Source organism: Triturus cristatus, chromosome 11 (assembly GCF_964204655.1).
Source record: "Triturus cristatus chromosome 11, aTriCri1.1, whole genome shotgun sequence".
Taxonomy (NCBI): domain Eukaryota; kingdom Metazoa; phylum Chordata; class Amphibia; order Caudata; family Salamandridae; genus Triturus; species Triturus cristatus.
The window spans coordinates 156307513-156335216 of NC_140594.1; the positions used below are offsets into that span (position 1 = coordinate 156307513).

Sequence of the window (27704 nt, forward strand, 5' to 3'; positions counted from 1 at the left end):
ATAGTCTCCTTGATGCCGTTAATGGCGCCCATAATGTCCTGCAGGGACGGATCCGAAGAAATGGACGGGCCACCACCAGCTTCGTCCGAGGGGGCACCGGCCGCTCCAGGGGACCCTCTTCCTTGAGTATAGCGGTCCATGTTGTTCGTCTGGACCGGTCCCCCGCGGAGGGATGTCTTAGTCTTACGCCCCTCGGGGCCCCCCCTGCCACCCATGAGAACCACGCTCACCAACGGGGACCACCGGCCAAGCGTCAAGGGGGCACCGGCCACTCGGTCAGAAGCCGCACCAGATACCGTGATGCGGCCGGGCGAGGAAACCAAAGTCAACGGGCACACTGGTGGCAGGCGGAGACAAGGGCATCCAGCAGAGATAAACACCCAGCCGCTCCAAGCAGTTACGATTTTCAGCCCCTCGGGGATCCAAAAGTGAAACCGAAAGTAATGGAGCGGCCACTGGCACAGATCCGCTGCCGCTGTTGTTCAATTACGCCCCGGCTCCACAGGTCACCCTCGCACCGGGCACAGCCATCGATTGGGCCTCGAAAGTTCAAACCACCTTAGATCAGGATTCCCAGGTCCGATTCGGTTTCTGAAAGAAGGTCAACGTTCAGCCAGAATTCGCCTTCCAGATTCCGTCAGCCAAGTCAGGATAAAGTCAGGATAAATTCCGAGGAGCAGCGAGGGTCCGGGGAGCCCTGTGCTCACGCGACCATCTTGGATGCGCGCTAGGCTCCTCCCAGGAGAGACTATTTTGTTGGTATCCATGAGCCAAACATCCAATCAATCAACTAAGTGTTCAGTGGCATTATGTTGGGGTCCGTTCTGGAGCTAAATTTGCTACAAAGGAATAATTTCTACTGTAGCCCATGGTGGTTTTTAGGTTTCGCCTGCGTAGGCTGCGCACATGCGCAGTCTCGCTGGCGAGATCTTAGGATTTTAAGGGGCTTTGACTATCGGGCTTTAAGCCCTGCCCCCCTTTCCCATTGGCCGGCGTCACCGTTTATGGTAAACGGTGGCCAGCCATTGGGAAAGAGCTCTTCGTGACGTACACTTTTCTCTTTTTGAGCCGTCCCACTTGGACTGGCTCGCCTGCTTTCCTTCTGAAGTAAAAGGTTTCTTATCTTTATGAGCAACACATGGCCCCATAAATAGAATAAACCTTTTACTTCAGAAGGAAAGCAGGCCGTCCAAGTGGGACGGCAGAACCAGAAAAGCCTACATCAGCTTCCTGGCGAGCGCTAAAACATGGGCACCACAAATGAATTGCTCCCGTTTTTAGTTTGTTTTATTTAGAGCAAAATGGTCCCGGAGGTATTGGAGCATGAGCACCAAATACATTAAACAGGGGTTTTAGGCACGGGCAGATTAAGTGATTTGCCCAGAATCACACGATGCTTAGCCGACGCCGACATTCCAGCCAAGTTTCTGCGCCAGCCTCTTCTTGCACATTCTCTGAAGATTGAATTTCACTCTGTTTCACTACTAGAAACAAGCTGGGATCTGATACAAGGCTCGGGGTGGCCGCCAAAATGTTGCTCAGCGCCTCCCAGGGTTTAGGTTACAGCCCGCAGGGGCCTGGGGGAGGGGCGGTAGGTAATGAAGAGAGGCGCATGGACTGCCAGCCGAGACCGCAGGCATGTACGGAGAGAGCAGACTGGCAGAGACAGCACAACTCCACTGAAAAAAAAACATGCAGCTACGGCGAGACTCTTAGCGCGCTATAGACTGATCACCAGGGAAAGGAGACTGACAGCTGCATGGAGACACGCACTGTGAGAGACTGGCGACTTGCAGCTGTACAGAGACACTCACCGCCGGAGACGCGCCACTCACAGCTGTACCGAGACTAGACGCCCACTGCGAGAGACGGACAACCTACAACTGGACGGAGACACCCGGTGACTAGCTGCCTACAACTTGAAGGAGACATCCACCATCAGAGAGAGCCTAGAGAGACGTCAGCTCACCGTGGCTGCCTAACTTCACCAAGCAATTACTTTCACGATTTAAAAGAGACACCCGCTGCATCCAAAGAGACAGCCACAGGAGGCTGTGGGCAGGACCCCACAGACGCACTTTGATCGAGAGAAGAGCCTGATACAAACCTCCCGCGCTGACCTGACACCAACAGTGAAAGGGGGACCCTCACTCTCACAGTGTGAGATAACTCCTTGATACTATTGAGTGCGAGAGAACCCCTGGCACTCAAAGTGTGAGCGCATACGCTGGGAGACTTCTTGCTTCATTTACATATTGGGAGAGTGGCAGTTGCAGGAGCCAGGCTGCTTCCCACCCAAAAGGAACTCCATCTTAACGTGGGCTCGGGCATAGTAAGAAAATTAATTTCTTCGGGTTGGCCAAATGCCCGCTCAGATTAGCAAGGATGCAAATAAGTGGAACCAGGACGAAATGCATCCTTCCTGTGTCTTTTGTGCAAAGACTGCTGTAGCTGTGGTGCCCTGGTGCCACTACACCTGCTGGCCTTTTCTAAATGAGCGTAAATCGCCACAATTTGCATGGCTTTCATTGAATTCCAGAGTTTACAAACTATAATTCATATCTACATCCTGAAGCCATGCGTGTATCAGGATCGTTCCTTCCTAAATGTGGGAGTCCCATTGGCCACCTGCTTTTTGGCCCGTTATTGCCTGACTTCCGCTTTGGCAGAGCGTGAGATGGGATACCGTGTTTTGTGTCGTCACCCCCCTTAGAGGTCCTCTGTCTGTGCGTGATGGGCTAGCCGCAGGCGAGGTGTTAGCAGCGTAAGGAATATATATGAATATAGAGGAGAGCGAGAGAGACAGAGCTAGAGGTAAAGCGAGAGATGGACACCTGGAGAGAGGGGAGTAGAGTAAGAGGCAGGGATGGGACCCGAGGAGAGGAAATGAAGGCAAGGAGACAAGGAGCATGAGGAGAAAAAGAGACAGGATAAGAGAGGGGAGGGTACATAATGAGAGACACAGGTGAAGGAGACATGAAGAGAGCGAGGTAAAAGCAGGGAGAGAGACAAGAAAGGTGAAAAAAAGGAAGACGTGAGAAAGAAATATGAGTAAAACTAGAAAAGCTGACATGAAGAGACAGAACTGAAGCAAAGGATGGAAGAGGACTTCAAGAAAAAAAACCTAATGTGAGAGAGGGGTGGGGCAGGAAGAGAGACCCGAGAAGTGAGGGAGACAAGAAGAGAGATTCCTAGAGACATAAGCAAGGCAGGAAAAGTGAAAGAGGCAGCGATGGAGGGAGGGAGACAAAATAATGACAATAAAATAGATCAGAGAAATCCGCAGGTATAGGGAGAAGGAGCTAGGCCAAGTCGCAAGAGATCGGAAAAGGCAGAGATTCGTCTGGAAAGAAAGAGTTGGAGACAGGTTAAGAAAGAAAGGCTGGAAAAGTGACACCAAGACATAGGAACAGCATGAGAAATGAAGACATGAATAGGGAAAGGAGATGGAGAGATGTGTGGTTAGACGGGAAGAGAGGGAGTCACCAGCAGAACAAGAATTAGCAAAGCCAATTGTTAGGGCTTCCCTCTTGGCTTTGCTAATGCAGACTTATTGGCTTAGCAACTGTGTTTTGCCAATGCTCTTTCAACCCAGGAAAATAAAAATTGCCCATGCTAAACAGCATAGCTGTGTCTTTATGCACATGTGTATCATGATTAGGGCTCCCAGTTACCACCACTTGTATATTTCCATTTAAAGCACTAAACATACAGAGCATGAAATAATAGCTCCAAAAGAGAAGGCAGAAAAGTAATTGAGAGCGTAGCGAGCGATAAGAGCAGAGCAAAAAAGATGGGGAGAGAACAGGTATAAGACACAAAGAAATAAAAATGGCGCAAACAGAACAAAAGAAAGGGAGGAAATGGACAGATGGGGAGTGAGCGGTATTAGAGAGAGAGAAGGAAAACAGGATGAGGAAACAGTACAAAAAAGAAAAGATGATAAAGAGTCGAAAGAAAACCAGTTTAAACAAGCATTAAAAATGCAATAGGTCTCACCTTTCATTAAGTTAAAGCCATTTGCTTTGCTATACAATACCATTAGCAAAGCAAATGGCTTTAACTTAATTGTAGGCGAAACCTATTGCATTTTCAATGCTTGTTACAGTCTGCTGCAGTGTTTGATGAGGTTTCTGGCTTTCTTACTTAAGATACAACTGCTTTGTATAGAACACATTGCCCACCAGCCTAGCCATAATTTGGGGGTAAAAATGTAAAGCAACAACTAGGGAACAGCCAACAAGAAAGCAAATCTTCTGCCTAACAGAAAATGGTTGTCTCCATCTCTGTGGCAGCGAGTATCGATCAGACAGTTGGATACTTCGATCTATGAATAACTAGCATTAAATGTTTGGCCAACAGTAGGACCCTTGTGGCTTGCAATTTGTACAGAGGCCTGTTAACAAACTAGGTCATTAGTTGAATGTGGCCTTAGAGACGGTTGAGAATACCTTAAACTGGATGTGTTAAGAGACTCTCACAGTCAGTGTAATGATCAATGAGCTAGAGTGGCATTTTATCACAATTTAGTTTCAACAGGTTGCAAGTAGTTACATTTTGAAGGATAGTGTGTTTATTAAGCCTTTAGAAATACTTAGAATTGCACAATTTGCATTGCCTAGACAAGATAGTACTATTGCCAAGATGTCCTGAACGACGAGAAATGCAGAGTGACCTAAATGTTTCCTTTAGATGGCAAGGTGGCAACATCTTGTGCTCATCACATTCACCACTCGATAAGACAGGTCTTCCTGAGTCACAACAAAATGCAAGGTCATCTGTTCGTGTTGGAGAAATTCCTAAATATAGGTGTTTTGGAAATTATGCCCAGATTTTAAGACAAATGTGTTGGAGGATTTTGTTTCACCTCTGAATGTATTCACATTTACCAAATTTTCTTCTAAGGCCATAACCACAGCAGCCCATTTCCTGAAGTGCAATTGAGAGTTGGCTGAAATCAGTCATCTTGCATCATCCGATAACTACTGACCTGGTCTATTATACGAACTATAAGCAGACAAATAGAGCTAAGAGAAAAAATAGGAAGTATGGCTACAAGAAAAGAAAGGTACCAAGATTGCATATTTTTACCATGTGCAATTCTCCTGAAAATTGGGAGTTTTTCTTAACTGGTCGGACGTTGTGTGCAGGATGCCCTTCCATGTGAAAGGTACACAAGTGTTAATATTGTTGTTGATGTACGAAATGATAAATGCATTAATAAAAATTAAGTTTTCAAAACCGCCCAATCAACCTGACCTCTGCATCAACCCAGAGTCAGAAATAAGTGGTTAGGCAGGTCCAGCGACCTAGGCCGGAGGCCACTGATTGACAGATCACAGGTGGGGTGACACGTAAACAGCAGAACAAATGTGCGAACAGGAAAAACCCTGATTAATCCCACAGATAAGCAGTGACACCACAATGGTTCGTGGAGATTGGCCCCAATAAAGCGCACATTCCCAAAACACCATCCAGTTAGATGCCACATGAAGGTAGGAACAATCAGCCAATCAGGATACAGCACACACAGTGCTCACATGCTCCCCATGCCGGGCATCTGGCCATGTTACCAACTGGCCTTCACTTTGTCCACGCAAAGTCGAGACCCCGCTGCATTTGTGATCAGCTGTGAGTAATTTCCTCTTCCTAAAAAGGATCTATGAATGGTTTTAGGATGCTCCAAGAAATGTATATAATGTCGCTCATATCGATTGTACCTCAAGAGAGTCTTCAGACCTGTTTCATTCATTTAAAATCTATATTCGGTTTAAAAAGAAACCATAAAAGATACAAATCAATAACAAATCAGATATAAAATGTCCGTGGTTACATAAATCATCTACATGGTCGGTCCTCGTTTTCGTTAAAAACCTAGTAGCTCAATAAAACAATTAAAACACAATGAAAGTGATTGGTTTCCAAAACTGTTCATATAAAAAGAGGGGAATGTAAATTCCAAATTGGGAATAGAGTGCATTGGATAGTAGTTAATCTTAGATGGGTTCGAGACAAAGTACAGTACAAATTCTGTAAAGTGCAAAGTGCATAGAAAACCTAAAAAATTCAAGATGGGCTCTATTTCCAAGATAGTGACAAATAAGTACTACTAAAGTGCATGTCTTCAGACCCGTTTCTGTATGCTGTACTCCCTGCCTCAGTGTTTAATTAAACCAACTGCTCCAGTTTTGCCAAACGCCTCGTCTTTGTTTTTTCAAGGTGAATATAGTCGAGCAAGCCAAGCTTCCAGTTTATTGTACTGTCCATACAGATTCTAAAGTCAGGTGGTGAATGTTGCTCGTGCAGCACCTGCGACTAAGGCACACATCCAGTTTCATAGCTCCTGCAAAGTATTTTCTGCTCAAAGTCTCCCTTGAGAGAAATTACACATGAAAGAGATTACAGAATAATCAGGATTGACATGAGATTACTTTTGCTTAACAAAAAATAATAAGCTTGGTCCTGCACAGAACCCTAACCAAACTTCCACTGGTACTACCCCGAAGATAGGCCACAACAGCAGTGACTTGCGACAATCAAGTGTGCTGCTATTGCTGCGACCTGGTCTGAAAGGAGGCCTTAGGGTGAAGAATACATGGTTTCATTTACATGAATTTTCTGATAAAAAGCAAGCAATGATTAGATAAGATAAATATCCAAGACTTAACATTGAAAATGTTCAATTGATAAACATTTCTATCAAAAATAGGAATTACTACAACTAAGCTCCAAACCGCACTGGGGAAAACCTTGACCCTCACGCCTTGGGTGGGCCTACTGAACATATGGGAGGATACAGACCTCACGGAAATAGAACAGCAGATGGTAACGCTGGGCTTCACCCTGGTCAAGCGGGAAATAGCACGACATTGGGGGGCCGCAGGGGCGCCATCCGTGCGCTCATGGGTTCAGGAACTAGACAGATGTATGGTAGCTGAAAAGGAAGTCTTTATAACTCGGGGGTGCCCTAGGAAGTGGGGAAAGAAATGGAAAGTGTGGAATAGGTACAGAGGGTCCCTGTGTACGTCCACGTTGGTGGATTTGGCAATGCGACGGAAAGACTTTAAAGAAGTGTGGAACCAAGGAATGTAATTCATTGTATGTTACTCATAAATGTTTTTTACGTTGCAGCTGATGCTAATGTGATCCTATATGTGCTACTGATAAAATCAATAAAATGTTATTTAAAAAAAAAAAAATAGGAATTACTTTTGTATTTTCTAAGACAGGATTGTACCCCCATCTTCAATAAGCAGGGAGTAAAATACTCCCACTTCTTGTGAGGAGTCTTGAGGTATCTCCTGAAAAGGTGGCTATAGTATTATTCCCCATGATTTTATGGCTTTAACTTCCCAAAAATATAAAACACAAGTACATTCCATTCTTTCACATTTCCAGATGTTGTAAGTTAATGTCTATGAGCTGCCATAAGCAAAAACAGAACAACTCAACCCCAAAGATAATTTAGACAGTTAAAGACATAATTGGGAAATGAACTGCAGAGACTCGTGAGCAAAGTTCCTGGCATACGATGCTGTGCCCGCTTACAGATTTATAACTGGATTAGCTACAAACAGCTAAAGACCTGTTTTAAAGTTTGGCGTAAGGGTTCTCCATCACGAACATGACAGATGTCCCATCCACCTTAACAGAAGTGCATTAGGAAACAATGCACTTGTGTCATGTGGACAAGACATCAGTCACGTTTGTGAGAGAGCACCAGTCTATCAAATGCTAAATCAAATCCCAAGTATTTCCTTATTATTAGCTCATAGTTCCTCAGAAAAGCCTGTGAGGATGAATGCGCACCTACCTGTTAAATGCAATAGGAATAATCATACTGGCCTATTTGTACGTCATTAGCATTCTGGAACTTGCCAATTTATGGAATGGGGTCTTTGGTACCCGTTTTTTTTAAACAAAATTTTATTAAGGTTTTCTTCCATATCTTTTACAACTCGGTATATTCAATGGAGCCTTGCAAGCCTTTCATCATTACAGGGTATCAATAGCTTTACCCGGTCAAAATATCGTAAAATTGAGCATATTAGAGATATACATCTATCTATCTATCTCAAGATATTAATGTGTTATTACATCCTCTGGGATAACTGGCATAGATGACCTGTCTATTTCCCCTATATATTCAATAGCCTGGCTCGTACCATCCGTCTGAGTCATGACTTCTTGTTCCTGTAAAAACAATCCGCTACCCTACTCCCTGCTCAACCCCCGCCCTTCCAAGGCGTGCCTTAGCGTGATGTGTCTCTATAGTTCTTGCCCTATGCCGGTTTATTCCGTGTATTCATTATATAAAATGGTCTAATGTTGGTTGCATTGGGGCAGTATATTCGTGCTCACACTTGATCTCCTTCTCCTAAGGTCCCTTCCTGCCCTTCCTCGTCAGCTTCGCTAGGTGGGTGCTTCAGTAGCGTCACTAATGCTTCACATGCTCTGGCTGTTTCTAAGGATTCCCTACCCCGCCTTACCCAATCATACCTCTCCCTCTTAAGTCGCCCATCTTGTAAATACTTTCTTCCACTTTTCCACCCTGGGTCCCCCCTGGGCCTTCCAATTCCTAGTGATCTCTCTTTTGGCTATCAGGAGCGCCAGATCTTGGAACTCACTTGTTACTTTGACCCTGGAGGTGTGAGAGAACCAGTGTAAGAGACAGTATCCTGGTGTTGCTTGTACCTCTTTCTCTGTTATCTCCGCTCTCAATGTTGTCACTTCTCTCCCGAAGCTCTTTATCTTAGGGCAGTCCCAGAACATGTGCAAAAATGCAGCATTGGCTTCTCCATATCGGGGGTACTGAGCTGCCTGTGTCCAAAAGTGTTTGTTGATGCGTGCTGGTGTGAGGTAAGCTCTATGGAGCACGTAAAAATTTATTAATTGGAACCTGGTGTTTCTAGTAACCCTGGTGGCCATTTCCACTAATATGTCCCATGTTTTCTCCTCGATATCTGTTCCCAAATCCTCTTCCCATCTTTACCGTAACTGAGTGAGTGCAGGCAGGGTTTCATTCCCGAGGCATCGGTATGAACAGGTGACTGCTTTAAAGGACCCAGAGGCCGACACCACATATTGGCATCCTCCCAATGTCGGTGGTTCCGAGAGGCCCTCTCCACAGTATTTTCGTATTGCCTTCGTGAGGGCATTATAGAGTAAAACATGACCTCGGGTAGGTCATAGCTCTCTAAATTTGTTTAATGGAAGTTGGGATCTGGCCTGTATAACATGCCCATGGTCACTCCTTCCGCCGCCCACATTTCTAGACCGACAGTCCCCTCCGTGTGGAAGTGCCATGCAGAGGGTCAGTGGTATCTCCGGGTGTATGTTTTTTTAGTTTTAGATCTCTGGTGACTAACTCAACATTTACATACTACTTTGACTTCATTGGTTTCATCCCTCATCCTTGCGGGTAATATGAGCACCATGTTAGACAATACTCTTAGGCTAGGGACTGCGTCATCTGGCTGATTTGTACCTCTCTTCCTTCCAGCTATCAATTTCAGGAGCCACTGCATCTGTGCTGCAAGACAGTAGTTTTCAAAGTCCGGTAGTGCTAGGCCTCCTGCACTCTTTGGCCTCGTTAGTGTAGCCCACGCCACCCTTCGCCTACCTGTCCCCCATATAAAGGAAATCACTAGCAATTTCAGAGAGCGGAACGTTCCCTCTGGGATCCAGACAGTCAACACACCAAATAGATATAGCAGTCTCTGCAGTGTCACCATTTTCAGCAAAGATACCCTTCCCATGACTGATAAGGTCAATGACCCCCAGAAGGGGTGCCTCGACTTCACTCCGCTAAGTGCTTTCACTGGGTTACCTTCCAGCAAATCCACCCTTTCATGGTAGATGGTTACTCCCATATAGGGAAGAAGTCCGTTCTTCCAAGACACATCCACTTGCGACTTCTGCGCCCTGCTTTAGCGGGGAAAAGGCACGACTTCCTCCAATTGAGCCGAAGGCCTGATACTCTTGCCAGTGATGCAAGCAGTACACCTGCTCCGTGAAGGTGGTACCTCGTGTTCCAAAGGAATAATAATAAGTCGTCAGCATATAGCACTATATGATGGATTCGGCCCATCGCCTCCTGACCCCTATAGTGAAGACCCGTTCTGGCCCTGGCTGCGAGGGGCTCCATGGCCAGAGCAAATAACAGCGGGGAGAGCAGGCACCCCTGTCTCGTTCCTCTCCCCACCGGATAGGCATCGGAGATCATGCTCCCAGTCTTGACTCGAGCCCTAGACTCCGAGTATAGCAGGGACGTCCAATTTACAAAATCTGGTCCCAGTCCAAATCTCACCATTACCCTGAATAGGTAAGGCCATTCTAGGCTATCAAAGGCCTTTTCAATATCAACTGCAAATATGACTGCCTCCTCTTTATCGTAGGATTCTGCCTCTAGAAGACGCATTAATGTTCATTGCCATGTTGCATGTTGGAATGAACCCTGCCTGGTCTATATGTATTAGATCTGCCATATGCAGGAGAAGCATTGTGGCCAGGATTTTACTTAAGACCTTATAATCTAGATTCAGTATGGAGAGCGGTCTACATGCTGTCTTGTCCATTGCTGGCTTGCCTGGTTTTAGCAGCGGGATAATCAATGCCTCTCTTGTGGAACCCGGTAGTGTCCCCCCTTTTTTTTGCTCGATTATAAACTTTCACCAGCCACTGTCCTAAGATATCTACATACGTAGAGTAAAACTAGACCGGGAGGCCATCTGTGCTCGATGTCTTATTCCTGGCCGTAGCTTTAATAGCTCCCCTAACCTCTTGTAGCTCTATTTCCCATACCAGCATTTCATCAGCCCCCTCGTCTATGGTTGCAAGGCCTGGGGCCATAGAAAGTCATCAATATCTGCCTCTGAACACACCGTTCTACTACTATACAATTCAGCATAGTATTTAAAGAACACCTTATTAATAACTTGTTTATAGGATTCCCCTTCCAGTTTGTCCCGGATTTCGAGTATAGTCGATCCTCTCTTAGCCAGGTTAGCTAACCATGCTAGCATCACCACAGACTTGTCCCTCTCAGCAGGAGTTCGGATCATGTAGTTCTTATAATCAAAACAGCAAAGCCTTTCAACATGTTCCGCTACTGCCTCTTTGGTTGTCAGTAATTGTTCTTGCAGCTCCCTCTGTTCTGGTCTCGCTTTCTCAAGTTCCAGAAAGTGCTGTTCAGCTTTCAGTGCGTCTCTCAGGAGCGTCCCACTAATTCCCACCATCTCAGAGATGCATTTCTCCCTGATCACAACTTTTAAGGCATCCCACTCAACCATTGGGTTAGAGGCGATCCCTGCATTAGCCTCAAAGTATTGCTCTATCGCCGTCCTCATTGTAGCCTGAAAGACCTGGCCTTCCAAGGCTTCCGATCTCAGTCGCCAGGTGGGGATGCTCGGCCTTTCTCTTGTCCACTGAAGCCCTACCAACAAGGGATTGTGGTTGGTAATCGTCTGGGCTAGGTACTCTCCTAGCTTCACATGTTCATGTACGTCTGAGGAGCAAAGTATGGCATCTAGCCTAACATGCAAATATGAAAAAAATGAGTAGTCCCTGTCTCTTGGGTGCAATGCTTTACAAGTATCTATCAGTCACCGCTCGTGTTTCCATGCTCCGGCCACTCGGACAATGGATGAATCCCTCAGGGGTGGATGGGAAAGATCTAATTCCCCATCCGTGACACAGTTAAAGTCCCCAAGCAGAATCACTGATCCGGGCAAGTGAGGGGCCAACTTTCTGGAAAGAACCGCTAGGAAAGAGGGTTGATCCATATTCGGCCCTTTATATACTTCCAATGGTTATATCTCTGCAGTCTAATTTGCCTATTAAGACTACATATCGCCCTTCTGGGTCTACTATGTGTCTGGTACACTGAAATGAGACTCTTGCTCTCACCCAAATAAGAACCACCTTGCGAAAGTGGAATTCGTATAGTACACCCGACCTCTTTTCTCTGTAGAGCCTCCCCCTCCTTACAAGTAACGTGCTTTTCTTGCAACAGCGCCATGTGTACGCCCCTTCTAGTCAGGTATGCATGAATCTTACGGCACTTAGTCATGGTGTGCATTCCTCTCACATTCCACGAGAGGCATTTAAAGTCTACGGTGGAAACCATGGGGTTGGTGTTGGCATTGACCTAATAATTATTCTGGCCCAGGCACGCCTAGGCCCAACTTGAATACCACTTGAGAAACAAACTCCCCAATATCCCTTCCCCAGGACAGGTGACAGTCCAATACCTATCCAAACTCGAATACCAGTTGGTATGGTTCAGCAGAGAACCTGCACAGTTGTATTTGGGGTGAAATTTCAATCTATTATCTCTGGGCCCCCCCATCAATCGGCTCTCCCCCATCCAAAAATGTAGAAGAGTTACCCCCTGTCCCCCACACTTTATTGTTAATTGCCCCCACCAGCGTCTTAGATTACCCCTTATACAGGGTCAAAAGGATACAAGATATCAGGGTTATGGTCCAGTTTTACATGTCGTTCTTATGTTCCTTTGTTCAGATAAGCTTGTCTATCGACTTGGGGGTGACTTTAGGAAGGTCAATGTCAGAGTCCTCTGCTGAGCTAGAGCTTCGGGAACAGTCGGTTCTATCCTAGTTGTCATTCCGCATGGATTAAGGACTAGAGTCCGCCTGACTTAGTTCTGCGACCTCTCGAAGTATTCTGTGATTTGCCGCTCTAGCTTCCTCTGATGGCATGCTGGCTTTTTCTGGGGCTCTTTGATTCTTCTAGGAGGTCGACCCTGGGGAGTTCTCCTGTGATCTCCTTGTCTGGACATTATCGAGCCAGTTCCACACGTCTTAGAATTGAGTCGCAGTCGTTGAGACCACTCAGTCAGGCCGGAAACATCATTGCGTAGGGAAATCTGTAGTTGCCAGAGTCACCTTTTCACAGCCAGGAAGGAGGTGCGCTGTCTCTGCACCTCCCTCGTAAAATCCGGAAATATCATCAGCTTGTTATTTCCAATTTGTAGGTTTTTGTTTTGTCAGGTTTGTGACAGAATATGGTCCAGATCCCTGAAATGGAGCAGACGAGCCACAACTGGGTGTGGGGGGAGCTCCTGGTTTGGGGGGTGGGTCGCGCCGGGACCCTGTGCGCCCTCTCCAGGGCATAAAATGAGGTTAGGCCCTCCGGGGCCACCTTTGTCTTGTGACAGTTCGAGGTACTGCATCATGTCGCTACCCTCTTCAAGTTCAAGTAACCCAATAATGTGTATGTTAGGCCCAAGGGATCTTCCTTCACTGTATTCTGCTCTTATTTCCAGGGTCCTCTCCCTGCTCATCACTTTCTGACATGGATTTAGTCATCTCTGGGACCTCCGACGGGATGTCCGCCATTGCGCGCTCCGTGTTTGTCATCCTTTCAACTAGGCGGCGATTATCATCCTTTAGCAGGCTCAAGTCCGTACCTATAGCATCTATCTTGGTCTCAAGGGCTTCGCGAGATACTGTGGTCGCTTGCATGATGTCTGCAAACGTTGAACGTGTCCGGGCAGTCTCCTTTGTTGCTCCCCCAGCGTCTTCTTCCTCGTTCGTCTGGTCCTGCCTCTTGCCTGGATCCCGGTTGTCCTGCACTCATCGTTTAGATATCCTCCCCATTCCTGGCAGGTGTAAGCCCGTCCCAACTGCAGTGGGCGTTCGACTGGCGGGACAGTGGGACCTTCGCCCCTTCTGTGGTTGACCTCGGACTGTGTGGCTCCAGGGCTCTGAGGCACACTGTCCGTGGGTGGTGCTGGCATTTTCACTGCGAGTAGCTCACTGCTGTGCCTTCAGATTCTTAGGCCTCCTCTCCAGAGTGTGTCTTTCCGCCTGTGATGGTTTGACAGTGTTTGGTCTGGGTTCTCTTGGGCTACCATTTATCCGGCCCGACCCACTTGTTCCACTACTAAAGGCACAGTCTTCCTTGCTGCTTGATGTGTGAGGACTTGCTGCCTCCTCAAGAGTGTTCGGTGGTCTTCACCTAAAAGTAGGTCTATGTGGAGTTCCCCCCTCTTCGTAACCATCCTTACTATTCTGCTGCATGTCACTCCGCTCCACCCAGGCGGTCGTGTCTCGCTCTCAGCTTCCCCCTGCTCTGAGCTGGCTGGGCTCCTCCCGTGAGGGTGTCTGAGGGTGTCGCAAGTTTTTGGGCCTCCTTCCTTGCAGCAGGCCTCTGCTCTACGGTTGTATATCCTCCCCGGCTGCTAGGACCCTACTACTGCCTCTTACCCGATCTCGGCACCGGTTCAGCTGCAGGCCCCTCAATACTTCGGTTGCAAGGGAGCGACCCTCTCTTCCGCCACACCACTTCTCCTCACCTCACCTCGTGGGCTGCACACTGTCTGCACACTCTGTCAATGGGCCTCCCCCCCAGCCTTCTTGACACCTTCAGGGCCGGCGGCACTCTTCGGCGGCCTCCGCAGTGGCTCACCTGGGACTTCCGGTAGCAGATCAGTTCTGCAGTGGTGGTCTCTTCATGGGTCTCCCATCCACGCCCTCGGGTCCTGCATGCAGTCTGGTTTCTGCCACAAATCACCCCACGGGGCCCCGTTCACCAAATCGGACCATAGGCGTGTTGTTCCTGTCCCGGTCAGGGGAGTCATCAGCACTCTCGCTCGTCCGCTCCGTGCCAGTGGTTCTTGCTCCTCAGCTAGCGGCAGACATTTTCAGCCGCCATGAGGCCGCACCTCGCATCCCCAGCATACATCGCCCCCGGGATATTCCCCGACTTACAGCGCTCCCTCCGTGTTCAGTCGGCCCTCCACAAACCCTCATATTCTGTGGGGGGGTGGAGTATCCGGATGGGAGAATCGCTGGGACAGGTCTTACTCCATTGGCGTCCAGCCCCCCCCCCCCCGCATATTAAACCAAAGACCGCAGAGCGGAGTCCTGAAAAGGCCACAAGTCAAAGAGGTCCACTTCTGTAGCTACTATTGTCAAATATACCATTTTGATTCACTAGGCAGGCACGTGTAGTATTGGGCACCATGTTGACAACTAAGCTACTTATTAGAGATTTAAAAATCTGAATTGGTTTAATGAGGAATAAGTGAATTTTAATGAATGGAAACTCGAAGGGCCCATTTCACATAGAGCAGGGGTTCTTAACCTGTGATCGGTACCAGGGGGGGCGTCCGCGAGGCTTACACAGGGGGATCCTCGCATGTTTAACAAATGTTAAAATTCATATATGTAAATTAAGTATATACAATTAAAGAAACAGGTGAGAGGACGTGGCCAGATGGCTAGAGTGGTCGACCTCGAAACTGGTGAACTTGGTTTGAGTCTTGACAGGGACACTCAACATACCGTCATTCTGGACAAATCACTTTAATCTCCCTGTGTCCAACAAAAATGAATGTGTCCATCTGTAACGAAACTGGTGCTCATGTAAAGCTCTCTGATTCGAAACATTTCAATATTTAAGCATTTGTTTAGTGTATACTTGTTTTTATATTTTTAGTGTATTGTTTTGAGGTTTAAATCACAGACATTGCTTTGGCTGGGGGTCTCCGACTTTCAATAATGATCCAGCAGGGGCCTCCTGACTCAAGTAATGATTTAGTGGGGGGTCCACAGAAGTCAAAATTGTTACAGCACAAACGCATTTGCAATGCAATAGGTTTCCCTTTTGCGAGAGGTTAAGCTATTGGCATTGTAAATGACAATGCCTTTTATTTGTCCATTTTGAAAACTACGTATAAATAAAAGGCATGGTCATTTACAATGCCAATAGATCAAGCACTCGTAAATCCGAGACCTCTTGCGTCAAAAATGCTTGATATCTTTTCCTTTCTGTCTGCCTTGTGTGTGGGTAAGTTCCTCCAAACAGGGTTTTTTTCTATGCTTCTGTTCAGTTATAGCCCCGCTAAAAGTTACTGGTAAAGGCAGTATATGAGATTGTAACTGTGATCATTGATCATGTAGGTGCCTTGCAGGTCTGATTAAGGTAATTTCTTCAATAAAGCAGACATCTTATTGAAAAACAAAGTCAAGGAAACTTAGTATTAGAGGATCGCATGAACTCTCCAAAAACATCCTGTTAGTTTCACACAAACTTGCACCCTGTCGGGGACACAGGGAAAAGTCTGTGCGTCACCATTAGGCGCACCCACTCGCAATCCTCAACTGACTCTAGTTTCACTACCCCTGGCAAAGAGCTCCTATCGCATCATTTGCTACGTACTCACACTTGTGTCCGACAGACTTCTGTGCCGTGATACTCTATTATGCAGCAGAAGGGACCAGTCTGAGTTTGTGTCTTGTAGTCCTCAGGCGCCAGAACATCGAAGCTCTGAGGCTGTATTGCAATTTGGGTCAAGCCACGAGCATAAGCCCAAAGCATTGTATCCTGATATGTCAAGAGTAGCCATTCTGGAAAGCAGTTTTGGTTTTGAGTGCGGGGGGGGGGGGGGGGGGGTCAGGGTTAGCGTGCAATTACAGGGAAAGAAAGTTATTTTTAATTCAAATATCCTCTGCCGACCATTATGCTCTTCACTTTGTTGCCTCTTAAATGTGGACTCACATTCATGCGTCATTCCTAGCACCACATCTTCCTTTTGGCCATGGCTCAGTAGCAAAGCGTATTGACGAGTCTCTCCTACAGAAACACCCATTTAACAATTATTTGAAAAACCAAGTCTGGTCACAGATTCTCCTCCAGTTTTAGAATGCATCTATAAATCATACCCTGTAAATTTTTCAAGAACCTGAAATCATACATGAATCACCACACATGGGTTAAAAATCAATTCCACACTATTTGAAAAATGATCTGACAATATTTACTAGAAGTCTGCCATGCACTCTATCCAGTTGACAATTTTATATTAGGCCTTTATGAACAAAAATGTACAGTTGGTCTACAATGGTCCAGTACATATTATCCCTCGTCTACCATAAGTTCAAGTTGCTGAACATGGAGCGAGAGATGAAAATTTGATTAAGCAGAAGTATGAATTCACACTTTACAATCACTGATACATTTGATGAAGATGCTAACACTTTGGCATGATACAATAAATGCGCTCACCTTTTCAGAGGAAGTTATTTTTAATAATGTGTCCACTTGGTACAAGGCGGTTCCACATTCTTGTCTTGAGCCGATAGTTAAACGGCAACTTCCAGTGTCATCATTCATCAGGAGCTCAATATCGTTCCACATGATGAAGCCCTTCTACAATTAAAAAAAAGAACAAAGCTGAGCTTGTAAAAGGTGCAATCAAATGACACTATATAGATGATGGGCAGACTTCTAAATTCTTCCCACGACACTCTACTAATATCTAGATTTTCATAGAATGCTGGAGAAACTCATCAACGTACTTTGACATAACCGGCAAGACTATTGCATTTTTCCCATCGGACAAATTCTTTTTAAGCAAATAATTTTAAACATGCACACACACAACTTAAATAATTTTGCCATGCATCTCAAAAATTGAAAGGCACTACAGAGAACACCGCCTACTCCAAAAAACTCATACAATTGCTCTTTTGGCTCTTAAGTACCTTTTTTTCCCTCATGGTTAGACATCAAACTGCAAAGGTAAATGCCCACTTACTACAAAGCTTTTGTTAAAAGACAGCCTTTAAGCAACACTCCATAAATATGGAGATGGAGGAACTCACTATTTGGACGGTAAAGTGATGTGCCACCAATTACACACTTTGTCAAATATAGAAGCAGGGACATAAACATCTAAGTCCAGGATATCACAGGATAAGAACAGAGGTTTTGCGGCTACAAGTTGCACCTGAAGAAGACCTTTGACTCCAATTAATAAAGCCAGTGAGCCAATGACGAGAGCCCTAAAAAATCCATGTCCCCATAAAGGATGCCTATATTCTGTTTGTTAATCTATACTACTCAAAAACCACTGGAAACACCAATATTATTCTTGATTAATGAGCATTTTCTCGGCAGTGCTAAATTGTCACTGTCAAAGAAAGCAGACTGTTACATGTTTAGCAGGGCTAGAAAAATGGTACTAGTCCTGCAGGTCTAGTATCTTGAAAAATCTCCTCGACCGAACTGCAACCTACTTGACCTCAGTCTCTGAAAGCGGAGCAAATGTGACAAGATAACAAGATTTAAAGGCATCTTTATTGCTCATTCGCTTTGTGAGCAATAAAAATGCCTTTAAATCTTGTTACTGTGTCACATTTGCTCCGTTTTCAAAATTGAGGACAAAAGTTAGTTTGTTTTCCTACTCGCCAGAAAGGGCTAGTAGGACCTAAAAATAGCTCGTCCTCATTAATTCTACCTCGCAAATGCGAGGGGGCGAGTGGATTTGTCGAGCCCTGTTTAGATAATGATGTTAAAAGTATTTAAAGTTGGAGGAGGAGCCTAGCATTTGACCAAGATGGCCGCATGAGCCTTGAGCTCCCGCTACCCTCGCGCCCTCCTGCAATCATCCTGTCCTAAATCCTGATTTTCATGCACGGAATCCTGCAGATGAGTCACAGCTGGGGCAATTGACGTTGTCCGGGCTAAGATCGCCCACCGGGGACCGAAGTTGTGCGTGGCGGAAGATTGCGGCCTACCTCCGAAGGATGCCAGGGGCTTGCGTTGGCAGGATGCTCGGCCACTAATTGAACAACAGCGGCCTTGGGAGGTGTGAACTGACGGACGCCGCTGCACTTTCACTTTCGCTTTCTCGCCCTTTGTTTGCTCTGGGTTGGGAGTGCTCCGTGCAGGCCCTCTATTGTCTGGAAGACCTCCACTCGGTCCTGACTAGCTGCTGAAGTCCTAGTTGACCCGGTTTCCTCTAGCGGAGTGAGTGACGTCCTTTTGCGACTGACCGTCCTGCTATTCGAGATGTCGACCAAATCGGAGGCAGACAGGTCGAAGTCTAAGACTACCAGGCGGGGCGGCTATACCCAATCCAACAATATGGATCGTTATGCCCAGCAGAAGGGGTCGCCTGGTGGATCGGGACAGTCGCTGGAAGCACAGAAGGCCGATTCATCCCCAGCCTCGGAGTTATCATTGCAGGATATCAAGGGGGCGATAGATGGGATGCAATCTTCGATTGGGCGGCAGTTCGAGACCCTGGCGCACAAGGTGGACATGATCTTGGTTGATGTCAACTTGATTCGCGCGGACCTGGGCAAAACCAACGAGCGGGTCAAGTCCCTGGACCTCCAGACCACTGGCCTCGCGGACGATGTCTCGGAACTTCAGGCCGAGGTTCGTAAGTTACGAACCGCGAATGACCTCTCCGCCCGCCGGCTCGAAGACTTTGAAGGTCGGGCCCGGCTCAACAATGTGCGCCTTATTGGGGGCGCCGGAAACTTCAGAGGAGCTCTCCGTCGATTTACTCGTCGAGGATTTGGTGGTGAATCATCTTGCGCCTAAGGGCCTCGGCAAGTTTTTTGCGGTGGAGCGGGCTCACCGAGTGCCTGGCGGACGGCCTAAGGGGGGAGCCCCCCCGCGGCCGATTGTCGCCCGGATCTTTAATTTTCGGGATCGGGACGCTATCCTGCAAGCATCGAGGGTGACAGGCCCGGTGCCTTTTCAGAATGCCTCTGTGAGCTTTTACCCTGACTTCACCCAGATGGTGCAGAAACAGAGGCAAAGTTTCCTGGGGGTGAAGCGGCGGCTTAGGGAGATGGACCTGAAGTATGCCATGCTTTTCCCCGCCAGGCTACGTGTGGTATATGAGGATTGGACTTTCTTCTTCGAATCACCGGACATGGCAGGGGACTGGTTGGATGCACTCCCTCGGCGACAGCCCGGCCGGGACAGCGTGGATGGAGCGGAAGGCGACCGGGATGGACAGAAGTGATACCTCTGGTGTCGGCCTGTTTTGACTCAGCCCCGGACAGTGACTCGCACCTTACTGCAGTAATGGGAGGGCGGCGGGGGGAAGATAGGAGCTCTTTCCTCCCTTGGGGTACTTTTTGTAGATTTGTTTTTTGATAGGGTGACAGGCACACTGCAAGTTGGGGGGGCTTTGTAAGCTGACGCAGGGGTGCAGGGAGGGGGGGGGATTCGGGATGTTGGGGTTGTTGTTTGGGGTTGTTATTTTCTTGCAAGGCGTAGCAATGGTTGTCAGTATTGTCCGATCGTGGTTCTCCGGGGGGGGGGGGGGGGGGGGGGAGGGGGGTGGAGGTCTCTTTGTGTTCAGGGATGGGGGATAGGGGCTTAAACATAATTAGCTGGAATGTTAATGGCTTAGGGGATCGTATTAAACGGGGGGATAGTCCTGCAATTCTTGAAACGGACCTCGCCAGATGTGGTCCTCCTGCAGGAGACCCACCTTATAGGGAATATGTGTTATGCACTTAACAGAAAGGGTTATAAATTCATTGCTCACTCGGGGTTTTCCTCGGGATCCAGGGGTGCGGGCATACTCGTTAGAGCTTCCCTACCATTCGAGGTTGACTCCACCATTGCGGATGACAGGGGGCGCTTTGTGGCTGTGGCGGGGAGGTGGGAGGGCAGAACGTTGGTATTGGTTTCTGTTTATGTCCCTCTGGCCCTGCAGGCCTCCACGTTTGCCGATCTGGGCAAGGCCTTGTTGGAACTCCCCGAAGGGATGCTAGTGGTGGGAGGAGACTTCAATGCGGTTGGTTCTGGAATGCTCGATAGGTACCCGCCCAGAGATACCGGGGGTGCTCAGAAGTGGCTTCCCGACTTTATTGATACTTTTGGTCTGGTAGACTGTTGGAGGCTGCGGCACCCCACTCAGAGACAATATACCTTCCATTCCGGGGCCCACGGGAGTCTCTCTCGGATTGATTACTTGCTCACTCTGGCGGCGCACGCCTCTTTGGTATCTGAGGCTAGGCACATGGCACGGGGCATATCTGATCATTCACCGGTGTGGGCCCGTCTGGATATTGGCCGGGTGGTGGGGGGCAGGGTAGCTCCCATTAACCCCTGGTACTTTTGTGACCCCAAGCTGCGCAGTGCGTTGCTGAAGACAGTTGACCACTATTTTCGAGATAATCAGGGTTCAGTTGAATCTGCGGTATCCTTGTGGGAAGCTTCTAAGACTGTACTGAGAGGGGAGGCCCTGTCCTTGGTAGTGGCCGCCAAGTGGCGGAGAGACGCCGAGGTGATACAAGTAGAGGACGAGATAGCGGCTTTAGAAGTGGCCTTGGAAGGGGATGTTGCAACGTCCACACTGCATAATTTGAGCTTGAAGCAATTGGAATATAGGGATCTGGTGACGAACGCCGCAAAGACCCTCAATAGGGAGCAGCAGGGTCGATTGTATGACGTTGGTGATAAGGCCGGGAAATTGCTGGCATGGCTGGATAAAAAAGAGCGTGTTAATCGAGTGGTGCCGGAGTTGTTGACGGATGGGGGAGAGGTTGTCACTGATCCCGACGGTATAGTTCGGTGTTTCTCGGACTATTTTCGTACGGTATACACCTCGGTCTTGGATAGGCCGACTGAGGACTCGTGTGACCTTCTGCGTGACATCGCTCTGCCCTGCCTTTCTGCCATTGATAGGGATGACCTCGATGGCGATATCACTGTAGACGAAGTGGCGTGTGCTATCCGTGCGTTGCGCTCCGGTAAGGCTTCGGGCCCAAATGGCTTGCCGATAGAGCTGTACAAGCTTTGTCCGGATAAGTTGGCTCCTCACCTGCGCGCCATGTTCGTGGAGGCGCGGGGGAATGGGTTTCTTCCGCTCGATCAACGGCTGGCGACGATTGTGGTAATACATAAAGACGGAAAGCCCCGGGACAAGTGTGGCTCCTATCGGCCGATATCACTTCTCAACGCCGAGCCGAAAATCCTTGCTAAGATCCTCGCTAACCGCCTGGTCCGGGTGCTTGGCGACTTGATCCACCCGGATCAGTCGGGCTTCATCCCGCACCGTAACACTGCACTGAATCTTAGACGCCTCCATGGAGTGATTGCTAGGACGGGCACGATGCGAGAGCCGGCTATTGTGGCGTCCCTCGATGCCACGATGGCCTTTGACACGGTGGAGTGGGCATACCTGTGGGCTGTGCTAGCCAAGTTCGGCTTTGGGCCTGGATTTGTGGGATGGGTGAGGTTGCTCTATGAGGGGCCTCTTGCAAGCGTCGTGGTGAACGGGCGGGCGTCGGCACCGTTCGAGCTCGGGAGAGGCACCCGGCAGGGTTGTCCCCTGTCGCCGTTGCTGTTCGCCCTTGCTCTTGAGCCGCTGGCGGCGTGGCTACGATGGCACCCGGACATACGTGGGATTCGTTGGTCGCCTGACCACGAAGACCGTATTTCACTCTACGCCGACGATATTCTGCTATACCTCGCCCAAGAAATCTCTGATAGTGGTTTGTGACGTCTTGACCTCTTTCGGTAGAAACTCTGGCCTAGTCATTAATTGGGGGAAGTCATACTTGTATGTCCTGTGTGGGGATGTCCCGCCTGTCCCGCGCAACTGCTCGATCCAGATAGCCCAGCAGGGCTTTTTGTATTTGGGGATCTATATTTCCACCGACCCCATTTTACGCTACGAGAAGAACTTGCTCCCTCCCTTGGCGCGTCTGCGGCGGGACGTGGCGGGCTGGCGGCGGTTGCCTCTTTCCCTCCTTGGCCGTGCCGCTCGGTTCAAAATGATGTCTCTTGCCCGTTTCCTCTATGCTCTGCAGAATACCCTTGACTTGGTACCGGCCAGCTACTTCCGTGAGGTCGAAAGCCACCAGCGCGCGCTCTTGTGGGACGGGCGTCCGCGTATAGCGATCGCTAAGTTGACGCTTCCGTGGTACGACGGTGGTATCGCGCTTCCAGACATTCGACGTTATTACTGGGCCACCCAGTTGAGCGCGATTAACCATGGTGTATATGGTCCGGCGCCGAGCCCCGGCTTCGCCATGGACCGATGGTTGCTACGTGGGGGTAATTACCACAGAGCGTTGTACTCGAAGTCGTCGGACTTCATCCTTACGGGGCCCACCAGGGTGGCCGTGCATGTATGGAAGGTGGCGACGGACTCACTGGGCTGGAAGGGTAAGCTTACCCTTGCCACCCCTCTGTTTGACTCCGATATTCTGGGAAAGCTTTGGCATACAAAAGGGTTTGAGAAATGGGACCTGATCGGCATATCCAGGGTTGGAGACCTTTTGGTTAAGGGTAGGATAAAGTCATTCGAGGAGCTGCAGAAGGAATACGAGCTAGGGAGCACGGAGTTCTTCCGATATGCTCAAGTGTGCCACGCCTTGCGGTCAGTCCTTGTAGAAGGGGAGAAGGTGCCCGAGTCCTCTCCGTTGGAGGACCAGATCCTGGATGGTCATATGCCAGAGAGCACGATCTCGCTCATTTATAAGAAACTTATTAATGTTCGGGCGGATCTTCTTCTAGGGTTGCGCGATCAATGGACCAGGGATGGCCTTGAACTAGATGATGAGGATTGGCAGTATGCAGTTTCTTCTCCCAAAGAGGTCGCTATCCCCGCGCGCCTGCGGCTGGTGCAGCTTAAAATACTCCATAGGGTCTATGTGACAGGGCCCAGGCTGGTCCACATGGGTTTCTCTGAGGAGGGCTTATGTAAGAGAGGCTGTGGTATGGTGGGCACCTTCCTACATATTATTTGGGAATGCAGTGCGATTATGGAGTTTTGGAGGCGAGTCCACGAGGTGATGGGGGAGGTGACGGGAATTGTCATGCAGCCTGAGGCGCGATGTTGTCTCCTGAATGTCTGGGGTCCTACTGACCACAACGCGGCACAGACTCAGTGGGTGACCCTAGGGAACATGGTAGCCAAGCGCGACATTGCTCGGCTGTGGGGCTCTAATAGGCCTCCTACATTGACAGCGTGGATGGAAAACATGGATTGGAGCATGTTTAGGGAGAAGACAGTGTATTGTGCTCGAGGGCGCCCTCGGAAATGGCACTCTGTATGGGGGCCATGGAACCAGTACAGAGGGGACATATGCCTGCCCCAAGACCCGGACCCGCCTGAGGAGCAGCTTTCCCCTTAGCTTTCTTTCCGGCTTTGAATTCCTTGCTGGTATGTGTTTGTCTTCTTGAGTCTCTGACTTCCCCTCCTTTCCCTTACTATAGACCTGTGTCTGTTGGACGAAATGGGGCTCGTCCCCCCTGATGGGAACCTCTTTTGGTGCTTACAGTACTTATCGCCTTGTTTGTGTTTAGGTTTGGATTTAGGTTTATTTAAAACAGAACCTTTGATTCTCCTGTCAGTAAAATGTGGACGCAAGCATGTGTTGTGTCTCTAAAGCTGCCGTACCTCCGGGTTGTCGGCTGAATAGCTGTGTCACTGATTTTTAAAATAAAAAAAAGTACTTAAAGTTGGTGGCCACATCTAGAGGAGTATTATGTTTTATTCAGCTTTGGGACGAGTAGTAGGGTAGGTATTATGAATGTTGTGTGAATTAACATTTCAATCGTTTTAATTAAACCTTTTTATTGGTTTCGGTATAAAGGACATACCACGAGCAAAACACAGCACGTGTCTCAAAGCAAAATTCCCCTAGCTATCACTAACAAAGCAAAAGTTCACGTAATAGTCACTGGTAGAACAAAAACGCCCTAATGGAATCCAGGAAGAGTGTCAGGGACTATGTCGGGAACACAGGGACATACCACGAGCAAATCACAGCACGTTTCTCAAAGCAAAATTCCCCTAGCTATCACTAATAAAGCAAAATTACACGTAATAGTCACTGGTAGAACAAAAATGCCCTAAAGGAATCAAGGAAGAGTGTCAGGGACTGTCTTGGACTATGTCGGGAACACAGTCAGGGACTTGGGCAAGGACTGGGTAGAAAACGTACCGTGCACAGAAAGAGTAGTACAGCGCTGCCCAGGATCACACATGGAGTAAGAGGAGAAAAAGGGATCCAAAGGGGAAGTCTGTACAAGATGGCTAAGACTCAAAAAGGAAGGGCACCCACAAGGCAATTAAGAATTCAGACTAACTACACCCAGGACGGACGTGCAAGACACATATCTATATATATATATATATATATATATATATATATATCATACATACATACACACATTTATCGTGCAACAGTAACAATAAAGGGGAATGTGGGGTAAAGCACTCAGGATCTCCACAAGGTAAGACAGAAGCTCAGAGAGTTTCTCACCCACAATTGCTGTTACAGATACGGACTGAAAATACCCACATATAGGATATGCATGCACAGGCAGGGTCTGTGGAGCTTATACCTATGGTGATGTCATAAATGTGACTCAAAGACAATACTCACAGTGAACAAGAAACACCACCTAGGTAGTCAGCTGTGCCCACGGTTCCTGGCAATCAAACAGGAACACGCAAGGCAGTAACAGCAAGGGGGTAGAACTAAACACAAGCACAATAGACAAGGAGCTAGCAAGGAGGAGTGCTCAACATGAAAGGAATGAAATCACAGGGCACACTTGGCAGAAAGCAGGTAACATAAGCAAGACAGCAGAATAGAAAGACATCAAACTAGAACTGGAACCAAGGGAATAGGAAGAAAGGCAGGGACTGGAAAAGGATATACAGAAGGGGAGGCTGCAAGGGAATACTAGAATAATGTAGGGTAAGGAATCAAGAAAACAAAGTAGCATAGAAGGCAGTGCTGGGGCAGGCACAAGAATTGAGCTAAGGCTCAGGAGTCAAGGTAGCACTGCAGGCAGTGCTGGTTCAAGGAAACAGGAAATAATATACAGCTCAGGAAACAATGAGTCAAGCGAGCACTGCAAGCAGTGCAAATAAGGAACAAGAAATAGCTGAAGCCCAGGAACTGGAAAAATGAATAACTATAGCTCAGGAACGTCTTAGGAAACACAGTAGCACTGCATGCAGTGCTAATTCAGGCACAAGAAATAGCTATAGCTCAGGAAACAAGGTAGCACTGCAGGTAGGGCTAATTCAGGCACAAGGACTAGCTATAGCTCAGGAATCAAGGAATATCAAAAGCTAAGGAAAAAAGGATCAGTCTCACTGGAAAACAGCTACAATGACCAACACTGGACTGAAGGGAGCTGGGCCTTAAAAGAGCTCACAGTAATTACATGCATCGGGTGTGAGCAGGCTAGCTGCAGCCACCCATCCTTGGCCTGCAGGGGTGGAGACAAAGCAGTAAGCAGGGAATTCTGGTTAATGGAGTGTCAAACATCAGCAGGCTGGCTTCAAGCATGAGCAGGCTGGCTTTCACAAAACTTGGCATGGATTGAGAATGGATGTCAATTGCCCTAAAGTGTCCAAATGGCTGGAAGTTAGAATATGCATGAAGGGGAGGGTCCAGTAGCTTATTAGGACACTGGAGAGTCCCACAATTCAGCCCCATGGTGGTGGACACAGGAACGCAGGGAGCAAGTTGTGACAAAGAGAAAGCCCCCCCCAACAACATCCCTGTTAGGCACCCTCCAACCCAATCAACTGGCATGACCAGTCATGCTGGCCTCCCCCCACTACTAATGTGCACACCCATCAGATTTTAAAAGATCTATTAAGGTCGAAGGGCTTAAAATGACATCCCTGTGATATACCAAGGAGCAGATCTAAGGAATTTTGCTAAACACTTGCATGCACTTTGAACATGTATGCTCTTTAACCTTTGTAGGTAGATATTTCAGAACTGGTGCACACTCAGTTTTAGAGCGGTCAGAGGCTCCATCTTGCATTAGTGCAATTGTATCAATGCCCAAAAGATCCCAAGGCAGGGTGTAGTAGCAGCACATTGTTGGTTTTGCCAGAGCTTCCTCTCCTGTGTTGCATACGGAAGTCTTGTATTGCCCTAATGTAGATCTCCTCTGGCTCCTAATGATGTCTCCCACTGTCTGACATCATTGTAGTGCCTGAATTGCCAACCATCTTATAGATACCAGAATTAAGGTGCCGGTCATCATCCTTAGTGAGAAATCCATCATATACATCCTGAGCCGGGCAACCCTCTCTCCTGCATCTCAAGGGGGAAAGTCGGGGTGCCCCTGGGATCCTGCCTGAGGAGGGTGGTGGTGGCTGACCGCCCCGGGCAGGTGACTCTTTCAGTGGCCCAGCCGGGGAGGGGCCGCAAGGAGACCAGACATCCGGAGATGGAAGCTTACTGGGACCACATATCTGATACGGACCCTTCACATTCAGACAAACTGAATGCCATCCTCTCAGATATTGAAAGCCTCTCGGATGCGCCTGGAGGTGAAAGTCGACACCATAGCCAAAGACATTGATCTCTTCAGTCAAGACCACAGAAAGCTCTCAGAGCGAGTCACACACTGTTAAAAGGCCCTTACTAAACTCCAGCCACAAACAACACATCTACAACAACTATACGATCTCAAAGGGTTCACTGCCTTGATGACTGGGCTGAGGACCCAGAAGATCTGACCTGCGCTGCAATATACGCAGAAGCGGCCTTCCACAGGAGGGGGGAGTGGTTAAGCACCGATGTGAGAGGAAGGGGACTCCGGAGCTCCGTCAACTGTGATCCCTCCAACGATCATTATCCTGACAAGTGTGACCCAGCACTATTTTCCAGGCCACAGAACATCAGGGGTCCATGCTGGACTGGTGGACGGCGAGATTGCAGCCCAGCAGCCCTGAAATAGTGATTTCCTCTCCTGACTCGGCGTTAATCACGTAACCACAAGATGGCGGCCGCGGTCTGAGGGGGCGGATTCTGGCAGCGGTGATGCGCTGCTGAGAGCTACGGCCTGGCAGAAAACACGCACTGGGCAGAAAACACATACTGGGCAGTGGAGGAACCAGAGCATGCCTACAGGGAAGGAGACCACCGTAGCTGAGC

General features: G+C 48.2%; 1 protein-coding gene across 2 annotated transcripts in view; it reads right to left on the reverse strand.

Annotated features, from left to right (window-relative positions):
* Positions 1-27704, reverse strand: part of KNTC1 (kinetochore associated 1) — a 1031844-nt gene that overhangs the window by 968087 nt on the left and 36053 nt on the right. For both annotated transcript variants that reach the window (XM_085636469.1, XM_085636468.1), the window contains exon 2: positions 17032-17175. In XM_085636469.1, coding sequence (XP_085492595.1) covers positions 17032-17163 — 132 coding nt within the window. In that variant the 5' untranslated portion in view covers positions 17164-17175. The remainder of the gene's footprint in view (positions 1-17031; positions 17176-27704) is intronic.